General features: G+C 62.0%; 4 protein-coding genes across 4 annotated transcripts in view; 1 reads left to right on the forward strand and 3 right to left on the reverse strand.

Annotated features, from left to right (window-relative positions):
- Positions 1-970: 970 nt before the first annotated feature.
- Positions 971-2815, reverse strand: F751_0499 (Hydroxymethylglutaryl-CoA lyase, mitochondrial; the record flags this gene model as incomplete). Its single annotated transcript, XM_011400066.1, has 6 exons — positions 971-1330; positions 1520-1645; positions 1901-2098; positions 2318-2539; positions 2635-2679; positions 2768-2815. The coding sequence occupies 6 exons, from the start codon at positions 2813-2815 to the stop codon at positions 971-973; spliced, it is 999 nt and encodes a 332-aa protein (XP_011398368.1).
- Positions 2816-3060: 245 nt separating this feature from the next.
- Positions 3061-4294, reverse strand: F751_0500 (Derlin-2.1; the record flags this gene model as incomplete). The annotated part of the gene is made up of 4 exons (XM_011400067.1): positions 3061-3221; positions 3391-3723; positions 3996-4095; positions 4202-4294. 4 exons carry the CDS (start codon positions 4292-4294, stop codon positions 3061-3063), a joined length of 687 nt encoding a protein of 228 aa, XP_011398369.1.
- Positions 4295-4664: 370 nt separating this feature from the next.
- Positions 4665-5216, reverse strand: F751_0501 (UPF0136 membrane protein; the record flags this gene model as incomplete). Its single annotated transcript, XM_011400068.1, has 3 exons — positions 4665-4792; positions 4904-5041; positions 5177-5216. 3 exons carry the CDS (start codon positions 5214-5216, stop codon positions 4665-4667), a joined length of 306 nt encoding a protein of 101 aa, XP_011398370.1.
- A 1174-nt stretch (positions 5217-6390) lies between these two features.
- The window catches only part of F751_0502 (Phospholipase A(1) DAD1, chloroplastic), a gene marked incomplete at both ends in the record, with an annotated part of 6059 nt that continues 1512 nt past the window's right edge, over positions 6391-10937 (forward strand). The window contains 14 exons of the mRNA XM_011400069.1: positions 6391-6543; positions 6638-6718; positions 6891-7027; positions 7176-7283; positions 7576-7652; positions 7776-7979; positions 8156-8304; positions 8974-9051; positions 9201-9329; positions 9488-9527; positions 9626-9717; positions 9881-9977; positions 10273-10598; positions 10771-10903. Of these exons, the coding sequence (XP_011398371.1) occupies positions 6391-6543; positions 6638-6718; positions 6891-7027; positions 7176-7283; positions 7576-7652; positions 7776-7979; positions 8156-8304; positions 8974-9051; positions 9201-9329; positions 9488-9527; positions 9626-9717; positions 9881-9977; positions 10273-10598; positions 10771-10903 (1804 nt within the window). The remainder of the gene's footprint in view (positions 6544-6637; positions 6719-6890; positions 7028-7175; positions 7284-7575; positions 7653-7775; positions 7980-8155; positions 8305-8973; positions 9052-9200; positions 9330-9487; positions 9528-9625; positions 9718-9880; positions 9978-10272; positions 10599-10770; positions 10904-10937) is intronic.

A 10937-nucleotide genomic window follows, 5' to 3' on the forward strand; every position in this document is an offset into this window, starting at 1 on the left:
CGTCATCGCATGTCAGCATGGATGCGTCTTCGGGAATGAAGAGCGTCGACGGCCCCTGCCTCGCTTTCAGCACTCGATCTAGGCCAGTGGAGTTCAGAGCGAATCGCCACAAGGATATGTTGTGGCGTTCCCCGGCCATCTGGAGGAGATCCCAAGTAGAGGCCTGCAGGCAGGCGCCTGTGTCCGGCACCCGCTGTGGTGGCACACACAGGATGGGTGAGCCTCACGTCTTTCAGCTTTCCCCAGTAATATGACTTCATGCATGAGCGCAGTCTACATACCTGCTGGAGGTAACGCGCGAAGGCGCATGGCACCAGAGTGTACACGGTCACGATTGAAATCAAGAGGCTGCGCCGAGGACGCCGTCGCATGTCCCACAGAAGCCCGGTTTAAGTCGCCGAGGGTCTTCAGAAGCCCACAAGAGAATCTTGTTCAACTTTCAACATTAGAAATCCACCTTTCCAGAGTAATCCGAGGGTGCCGCACCAATGTTAGTCGGCCCGTCGATTGGCAGCTGCATGAAGTCGCCCGGACGAGTGCGAGTGGGTGCATGAGGCGTTCGTCATGAACATTCCGGTGACCGCCGTCGTGAGTCATGCTTCTGGCTGCATGTCGACATACAGACTATTCGCAAAAGGTTTTTCTTGTGCTCAAAAGATGGATCTCACCAACATTTGGAGGACTGCCTCTCCTGTCTTTGCCTCAGTTGAGACTTGACAGTAATTGCTCATTAAATGTCAGACTGGCTGGAGCTCAGGTGTCAAGAGCCGGTCCCGCTCTAAAATTCACAGAAGCAGTCTCTCAGAGCTCCGCCGACGGAGACTGTGACACCTGAGAATGGCGGTGTCCCTTTCCTCAGCGGAGAAAACACCTGGCAAGCGATGCCTTTAGAGATCCGTGAGTGGCACGGCAACCCGCCTGGCTCTCTCACATCCGCTTCCTACTCCACACCCCACATTTCCCCCCTTTCTCAGGCCGCTGCGGTGGCAGGCGCCCCCGCTTCCTTGTCCCGCCGCCTCGCCAGCGCGGTGCCCGCCCGGCTGCCGCTGGCCCTGCCCAGGGCGCCGCACACAAAGTCGGCGGCGCCGAGCAGCGCGGGCAGGTCCACGCCGTGCGCCACGCCCATCCCCTCCAGCATGTACACCACATCCTCGGTGGCTACGTTCCCCGTGGCGCCCCGCGCGTAGGGGCAGCCCCCCAGCCCCGCCACCGAGGCGTCCAGGGTGGCCACGCCCAGCTGCAGCGCTGCCAGGATGTTGGCCAGACCCTGGCCGTAGGTGTCGTGCATGTGCGCGGCCAGGCGGGAGACGGGCACCACCTTGGTGCATGCCTGGACAGCGGGGGAGGAAAGGGGAGGAGGAGGGGGGGCGGTTGAGCTTGAGGGAGGAACTCAGAGGTGAGCGCTTGGGTGGGAGCATGCGAGGCGAGCGAGACTCCCCATGACGGTGGCGATGAAAGGGGGAATCGGAGCTGTCCGCAGAACCCACCCTGGCCTGACGCCCCAGGCACCGCGCCCCACCTCAAACATGGCGGCCACGGAGGCTGGCGTGCCCACGCCCGTGGTGTCGCCCATGGACACCTGGTAGCAGCCCATTTGATCCAGGGCCTGGGCGACGCGCGCGGCCTCCTGGGGAGGCACATGCCCCTGGGAGGAGGGGGCAGGTCGAGGGGGTGGGTGCAGGGTTGTAAAAGATGGGGGGTGGTGTCGAGCAGCAAGGCGGGCATCTTTTCGACTACCGGTCGGCTGCAACAGGGGGCAGGCCCGCCCGGCATCAGGAGCTGCAGGGAGGGGAGGCCTGCGCTGGGCCCTCGCCGCACAACTACCGCGCCACACGCTGGCACTACCAGACGGGCGGACTGCGGAAACCCCTACAAACCGAAACCTGCCCCTCTGAGTCACCTGGTAGGGACAGCCGACCACGCAGGAGACGTAGCCTCGCACCGTGACGCCCTCCGCCTGGGCGGCGGCCGCGACGTCGGCCAGGCGCCGCAGGCTGTCGTCGATGCCCACGTTGGTGTTGGCGCGGTTGAAAGCCTCCGAGGCCGCCGTGAAGATGGCAACCTCCCGGGAGCCCGCCGCCAGCGCATTCTCCAGACCCTGCGGGGTGTAGAATGGATAGAATGTGGGGCAGGGGGTGAGGGTGGGCGCAGGGATCCTGTGCGTGCTGCAAGCGGGAGGACCACCGTTTTTCGCCCTTTGATCCCTAGAGAACGCAGCAGGCCGGAGACTGGCAGTCTCCCGCCCAAGCGCTGCAGGCTGGAGGTTGGCGGCAGGACACCTGCAATAGCAAGCCCGGCTTACACAACAACCGCGCACCTTCATGTTGGGGGTTAGCACTGGGTACCTGACCCCGGGGCGGGGCAGGACCTGTGCTAGCACCTGGGCCGCGTCCGCCAGCTGGGGCACCCATTTGGGGGACACGAAGGACGTCGCCTCCACCACGGGCAGGCCAGCAGCGGCCAGCCGCTCTATGAGTTCCACCTTTGTTGCCGTGGGGATGGGGGTGGCCTCGTTCTGCAGGCCATCGCGCGGCCCTACCTGCAGGGTTTTGGGGCGCCAATGAATGGGATGCAAGGTGGAGGATGTCCTTCCACGCCATAGCGACCAAGACCCGCAAAGAGGGATGCCCACACCTCTACAATCGTCACGGAAGCGGGGAGGGGCCGGCCGAGGAATACCTGTGGCGCCGGAGGAGCGACCATGGATCGTCATACGCATCGCACGAGCATCTCATCTGTTAATTAATTTATACAGTCCCTCACTCACTGGGCCCGCGGCCGGAGTCGAGAACAGCCTGGCAAGGCTTCGCCTCATCTCCACACGACCGGTGTGGATGTCAGGGCACCTTCTCCCACGCCCTTTTAGGGAAAAATAATCCGTTAAAGGTGTTGAAAAAAATGCCGGTAACCTAGCTGTGCCAATGAGCCTCGATGAAAGAGAATGTGCCTGATCACGGAACCGCGCTCCGAGAGCGCGGCCCCGGATGTGTCGGAGGCCCAGTCACGATTCTCTGACAACAAATTGTGTGCAATTACAGTCACGCCACGTCTTGTCCAGAGCTAGCCCTCTGGTCCGGCCGCAGCTGGAGGCTGTTGCACCGCTGCAGCAGGGATGACCTGGTTGGCAGGGAACAGGGCACGCAGGATCCCTGGCGTGCGAAGTGGCCGCCGTCCGCCGGACATCCGAGGGTACACGTCCTCCAGGAAGTAGTAGGCGTGCCCTGCACCAGCGTGGACAAGAGGTCTTGGAGCACGGGTGTGTAGGAGGAGAGGACCATGCCACAGGGCGCATAGCGCAACGAACATGGCAGGGGTCACCTTGGTTTTCAAGGGAACCACCTCGACACAGCCGTGCCCCTCCCCTCCCCCTTTCCTGCCCTCTTTCCCCACCTGCCATCATGCCCAGCAGGTCCACCAGCGGCGAGTTGCCCAGCATCACGGAGAATGCCAGCAGCACCCAGGGCAGGTAGGGCGCCGTGAAGTTGAACAGGCCCATCATGCTCAGCTGGACGTACTGGTGGCGCCGGCCCCAAACATACACCATCATGAAGGTGAGGCTGGAGCCCAAGAACTGGAGGTTGACCAAGGGGGCCACTGTGACCAGGACGCCGGCGCCGAAGAGCAGCATCCAGAGGAAGTCGGCAGAGCGCCGGCGGAACGAGTCCTCCTCCAGGGACTTGCTGTACTTGGTCAGGAAGAACATGTGGAAGAAGAAATCCAAGCCTGCAGAAGAAAAGGGGGGTTGAATGGTGAAGACTCAACAGTGGTGGGCAGCCAGACAGTGAAACAGGCCATGGGACAAGGGGGCGCAGCATGCGGTAGGGCACCGCCTCATGCATAGAGAAGCGCCTGGCGACCGAGACAACTTCCGCACGAGAAATGAATACTGGTAGGGCCTCGGGACTCTGCACCCACCATCCACCGTCCGCCACAAACACCCGAAGCACATGCACTACGAAGATTACCCTGCATAACACCACCGACCCTGCACGCACTCAGATTGCCGTAGTAGAAAAAGTTGGTGACCAGCCTCCAGTACTCATGATTCTGGTATATGAGCCGTGTGTTGTAGTATATGTTGAAGGGGGTGATGACCTGTGGAAGGAAGGCTTGGGGTCGATGAGGCTGCCTGAGGAGGAAGGGCCCAACCCTGGCCTGAGGCAGCACGGCACAGAGGCGAGTGCAAACATGCCAGAATCACCTCGAGGGCACATGCCGCTGTGGTCGCAACACAGAGGGAGACGTAGCCCCTTGTGATGACAGGGAGTTCTTTGTACCACTCCGCCGCGTCCATTGCAGAGCGACCTCGTGGATGGTCCTCCGGGGCTCAGTCCAAGCGGCGAGGTGCAATATTTTCACGGAACCTCTTAGTTGTCTTGATGGTGTAACGGTGCGAATAGGGGGATCCTGATATGGGCAAGGCACAATGACCCGGACCCCGCCGAGACCTGCTTGATTTGAAGGCAAGCAAGGACGGGAAATCTTAAAATAAATCGCAATCTCGTCGACAACTTAACTTTATCAGTACACAAGAGGAAGCTCGGTCTGGGCACGCTGTACCCCCCGAGCGGGCGACATGAGTGCGTGTCGGCAATGGAAGGAAGTGTCCCGGAAGGGGGAGATGAACTCAACAGAGCAAAAAATGGGAGGTGGCCACAATGTGTTCACAACAGGGTCTTCAGGTGCCCGATGGCCATGGCACTGGACAGGACGGTCAGAACGCCTGCAGGAAACACCTTCCTCGAGTCCTTGTAGCGCTTTCCCATGAGGGCGCCGAGCGCCAGGCATGTTCCTGCGGGCATGCGGGGCGCGACGGAGCGTCATCAGCTGGACCCGCTCGGCCTTGCCGGTTGGTCCTGCATGCACCCATCATAGGGAGGCGTGCCAATATCCCTCTCCTCACCGAGAGCCAAAAGACTGCCGATGCGCTGGTCGGGCCGCCCCATGAGTGAAGCTGACACGAAGAGGAGGAGCGACACAGCGGTGGATGCCACGAGGGAGGTGGTGCTCCCCTTCTTGATGTAGCCCATGAGTCCGCCACCTGCACGGCCAAGAGCGCGTCATCACTGGAGCTGTGCTGGGCCCCGCCGGGGGCAGGGGCTGGGCCTGGAACACAGGCATGCATGGCGTTTCTCCGGCGACAAGTGCAGCATGCGTGTGACACCAGGCCACTCACCCAGGACAAAGGCGCCAAAAACGCAAGTCAGCGTGGTCATGGGGCGGGGCCCGTTCCCCTCGGGCTCTGGAAGGCCACCCCCGCCACCGCCACCTGGCACCCCGCCAATGCCCCCCGATCCTGGACCGCCTGCCCCTCCTGTGAGGGATTCATGGCGTAGGCTGGACTTCATGCGTGAGTGTGGGGGCTGCAGGGCCTCTGATGCAGCCCTCAGCCCTGAACAGCCCTGGGCGGCCCCAATCAGGCCAGAGCGATGTCGTGCTTGCAAGTGCACATGGGGTAGCCTGTCCAGCACCTGTGCAAGCCCACCTTCGAGTGCCGATATTCTTGTTGCGCTGCGTAGCACCCTCATCTCGCGCAGAGGTCCCGGCTCCGCACGGCCCGTCCTCCTGCGAGGGCTGTCGCATGGGGTCAGGCCAGGGGTCACACGGAACCCCCTCTTCCCTCCCATTCCACGTTGACTGACTCACCCAAACCCTCGGCTTGCCCCCAAGGAAAAGCATCGACTCAAGCTGTACGCATTTGGTGCCCTCTGATGTTTTGTGAGGCTCCTCGGTGACGGACTGCTTAATCGTGCTTGCAGCATTTCCCAAGTTTTAGCTTACGAGCCCGCCAAGCAGCAGCGAATCACTTAAGAGATGGCTAGCAGTCTATAAGGTTGATGGATTAGAGGATATGGCCATCTGGGTGGTCGTAAAGTGAGCCCGTGAGTCTGCTGCATGCGGGTGTGGGGTTTTGCCCTACACCCACTTACCGATTTTGTGCGCCCTGTTTAAGATTGCTTTCGGGGGCCTGACCCAGTGTTCATGCAAATTCCACAACGACAATGAAAGAGGTGGTCTGCAGGGCCCTGCACAATCTCGAAGTCTCAGATAGATGCACATCGAGTATCGCTGGCCACTAATCCTCTGTATATAATTGCACAGAGTACCATGGCTGTGGGCTGCTGAGTGAGAGGAGGGTTTGCCATCTGACCTCTCACTCCAGCGCCATCACGGCGCAGGAGGTGGTTGCCTAGAGTTTAAGTATTTAAGTCAATTCCGTCTCTACGCCAGAATTTAGACGAACGCTTTGGTAATCGGCGCCCACGACACAGGTCCTTGGTGCTACCAGAACACTCTGCAGACTAGGCCTTCAGGAATTCAGAGGCCGACAAAGGGCTCCATCATGCATCACAACCACGGGGTAGCGTGGAGGGAGCGATAGTCCCCATCATGGAGGCCCTTCCAGCGGCAGCAGGGACGATGCTGCCCGGAGGGAATGGCGAGGCGGAAGCGCCACTTGACAAGAATCCGGGACTCAGGCACTATGATCCGCACAGAGACGTCATCCTGCGCGTGGAATGGATCACAGATAAGGCCATGCAGGTGGGATCCGCCATTCAGCCGTGTAGACGAGCTATATTCCCCCCTATTCAGCTTACCTGGAGTCATCTAACCCCACTGGCCCGCTTCCCCCCAGAACCTGACGGTCACTGTGCAGATCCTCGTCTTCACGGGCGCTGTCCTGCTGGCTGCAGTCGTTGCCCTCAAAGAAGTCAAGGTGCGGAGTGCTGGTAATATACATGTGTGCTTCATGTGTACTCATTCAAGAACACATGTACTGCAGGACATGCTTGCTGCCAAACATTGTTGACATGCCTGTGTGTGGACAGATCACCTGCAGTGCGCCCATCCATCCATATCAGGACCCCTGCGCTCATGCGTCACTGCAGGGGAATGACTTGGTCTTCATGCCCACCATCCCTACCATGAACCTGGTGTTTGGGACTGGGTGCATGCTGGAGCTGCTGTTCACTTGCGCGATATTCTACGCGCGAGTGGTGATCGCCAATCGCTCCGGGAAGCGCTGGTGGGTGCAGATTGGCGAGGGTGGGAGGGTGTGGTGCCGTTCCTTGGGCTGGACTCTGTGTTGCGTGCAGGTTCCCTGCAAGCTTGCTCTCTTTGTGAGCCACCTTGAAGGGTTCTGAACCGATGCAGCCCGCCACACTTGCATGCAGGGACCCCAAACGGCGGCGAGCGGTGGTCCTCACTGAGATTGAGCTGGGGACGCAGACCCTCAACATGGCCGCCTTCCTGACGACAAATGCGATCCAGCTGGCAGACAGGTGTACATTCTTCCCTCGCTCCATCGTCTGGCTTGGACTGGTCCAGTGAGCCGCGAAGAGGGGTGGGAGGGTGCTGGGAGGTCAGGTGGGCCTGCTGGACCAGGTCTGCGCTCAAGGCTGCAGCAGGAGTTGTCTGGGTGTGTTTCTGCACGCCTTGGGGAGTGGGGTGGACGGGCGTCTGGGCTGCAGGATGCTTCCTGGACGGGGCCGGAGGAGGAGTTCGATGCGCATAGCGTGTTGCATTCCCAATCTCTCAGCCTGTCCGCTTCCCCCCCCTCCACTTCGGCTGCAGGTGGCTGTGCTGGAACACCCTGTGTCTCATCTCCTGGGTCCACGCCGACCGGTTCAGACCGGTCCCGAACGAGAAAGGTGGCGCGCGGCCTGGGTTCAGAGCCGGCGCCGGGCAGCCACCATGGGTTACCCCAGTCCCGCTGCTTCCAAAGTCTTCAGCGCCATCACCCCACCCTGCCCGTCCCACCGCACCCCCTGCAGATTCGACCCTGGCACGGCCCGGCGCGAACGAGGTGCCCCTTGCGACAGATCTGCCCCTCACCTCCCACTGGCGCAAGCTGGCCCTGTGGCTGGCTTTCCTGGGGACCACCGTGGCAACCAACGTGAAGCTGGCCGACGGACCCGCCGACCGGGCGTCGGGGCTCTCCCAGTGTGACGCCAGCTTGCTGGACTGCCATCAGACAGGTGCATCCGCTGTCCCGACCCTGGGGCACTGTGCATGGATGCCGCATCCCCGTGGGATGCTGCGGCGCCTGAGCCTGCCCTGCAGTGGCGTCCGTACGGAGCTTGCACAGCGACGCCTGATCCTCGCACGTTGGGTCTCACCCATTCCCCCTTCCCCCCTGCATCACACCGCGCAGCCGGCCTGCTCGTCGGCCAGGCCATCAGCATCGTCCTCATCATCCTCTACCTGCTGCTCTACCTGTATGCCACCCGCCGCAGCCTCCAGCAGCTCTCCCGCTTCTCCTACAACCGCTTCCGCGTCGGCAACCGCCTGATCAGGATCCAGGTGAGCAGGGCCGAGCGGGCCTCGGATCTGGGCCGTGAGGTTGAGGGTCCCGTGCCGCAGCATCCCGTGACCTGCAAACCGCCCAGATGCATGTGTGATGCCATACCTTTGATCAATTGCTGCTGGGCACTCACCCCTGCGAAAACAATGCTTATGGAATCCGCATCCCCATGGCCTCATGGCCCTCCCCTCCCCTCCCCTCAAGCAGATCCGGCTGCGTGTCCTGGCAGTGTGCGTCTTCCTGCTCTGCTGCATCTTGTACGCGTGAGTGGAAGCCAGGGGAATAATGCAGGGACTCTTGTTTTCCTGGCGACTGTCTGCCCTGTGCTTTGGAGGCTGCCAGGGCCTGGCGCCTGCAGCAGCTGCTTTGATGGGTCCCAACCCTCCCCCTTTCAGCTTCTGATCCAGCCGGTGTCCCTTTGGCCCCTGACACCCCTGGATGCCTCACGCCACACACACAACCCCTCCCCGGCCGGCGCAGGCTGCTGCAGTTCAGCTCGTGTGTGTCGTACTGGGTCTCCTGGCTCGGATTCCTGCCAATGCAGGTCAGCGGACCCCGCTGCAGTCTTTGCCTGCCTCTCATCCTTCTCCTCAAGCCTGTAACAGATGAGGGCATGACCAACGCTGCGTGTGGCCTGGACACCCACGCCATCCCCTCACGCCCTACAGGTCATCACCACAGCGATCGTCGCAGGGCAGTGCTTCCTGGACTCGCCCAAGCAGCCATCCGACAAGGAGACCCTGCTGGTGTGTGCCTGGTGGAATGCGTGGCAGCACAGGGAATGGGATGTTTGAGGTTCTGCGTGGCGCCTTGGCCTGAGTTTCCCTTCTCCGCCTGCCTGCCACCTCAGTGACTCCTCAGTCCATCCTGCGGCCTGGTTGCGCAACACCCACAGGCCTTCCTGCAAGAATTTGCCTGGACCGAGGCCAGCCAGCCGGCAAAGAGGTCCGCACGATCTGCATCCCTCAAGAGAACCACAGGCCAGGCAGAGGGAATCGACAAGGAGCCGATGTGGTGCTTCGAGGTGAGGGGTGGCGGGACACTCCTCGTGACTGGAGCACCCGACGTCATCATCCTTTACAAGTATACACCTGTTACCATGTGTGGATGGCGATCATGCATCATATGAATACAGGGCACACATCCACCAAGTCCTCACACCAGCATGCCTACGTACTGCAGACTGCTGTGAAGCTCATGCACTGGTGTTCGCTGTGTTATGGTGAGGCTTGGCACAGGGACGGCAGGAGACTGCACAGTGCTGAGGCGCCTTCCTGGCTTCCTCCTCACAACCCACACCCCACACACACCCCATGGCAGCCTTTGACAAGGCCGACACGTCGGTTGCCTTGAAAACCGCCATGGAGCTGTACCACTTGGAGGAGTACGAAATGATATGGGAAGAGAGAGTGGTGAGCTCATGGGTTGGGGGCGTGATGGCGAGGCGCTGTATGCGTGTCTCCCCCCCTCCACTTGTTGCACTCCAGCACTGGGTCTTTGGAGTCACCAGGGAGTTCCCAGCCCTGGCCTGGGGTCATTTAGACCACCAATGAATCACCTCCCTCCGGCTCCCAGGACACCTTGTGCCTGCTGGCGGCGGGCCCGGGCACCGTGGTGATCGCCTTCCGCGGCACCGCCAGCATGGCTGGCCTCCTCGCCGACATGAAGGTAGGTACCGGGAGGGATCTGCGGAGTGGCAGACTCGCCATGCATGGGGCCTGCTGCTGGGGCGATGCGTCAGCGCTGCTACCTCCACCCTCGCCTTGAGTCTGACTCTGTGGCTCTATGTGGCCCGATGCCCGCCGACCGAAGTCCGGTGGTGGCCCTGAGCACCGACCTCGACGCGCCCTGTCCTCAGCCAGACATCCCCCCTCCTGCACACCACTTCCGCCTCCCGATGCAGCGCAACCTTCCCCTCTCCTCCTCTTTCTCCTTGCATATCTGGCGCACTCCCTGGCCCCCAGCAGCCGGCACCTGGCGCTCCCGGCCCAAGGTGCACACCGGCTTCCTGCACTGCTACAGGTCTGGCGAGCTGGACGTGCGGCTGGCGCGCGGGGTGCGCCGAGCAGTGCAGCGCGCCGCCCGCGCCGGCGCGGGCCCCGTGCGCGTGCTGGTCACGGGGCACTCGCTGGGGGGCGCGCTGGGCATGCTGTGCGCGTACGACGTGGCGCGCGCGCACCCTGGCCTGGACGTCAGCTGCTACACCTTTGGCACGCCGCGCGTCGGCAACCGCGCCTTTGCCGACCTGTACGGCGGGCTGGTGCCTGACACCTGGCATGTCGTCAACGGCGATGTGCGTGTGCATGGGGGATGGGGGGGTGGTAGAGGTGTGCGCGCCTGACGGCTGGTAGGAAGGGGTTGACGTGGAGTGACAGACTGTGTCCGGAGCCGGCACAGGACCCTGGCCAAGCGGGAATGCCATGCTGCCCAGACGTCACCCTCCCCCGACCAACATTCGCCCGTAGGACACCATCACGCGCTCCGGCAAGTTCTTCTTCCTTTACAAGCGCGTGGGCCACCGCGTGCTCATCAACGGCAGCGGGGACCTCATCGTGCGCCCTGACTACATCGAGAAGTATGTGCACCGCATGCCGGGAGGTGAGCATGTGTGTGTGTGTGGTGTGGGGGGGGG

Source organism: Auxenochlorella protothecoides (genome assembly GCF_000733215.1).
Source record: "Auxenochlorella protothecoides strain 0710 unplaced genomic scaffold scaffold108, whole genome shotgun sequence".
NCBI lineage: Eukaryota > Viridiplantae > Chlorophyta > Trebouxiophyceae > Chlorellales > Chlorellaceae > Auxenochlorella > Auxenochlorella protothecoides.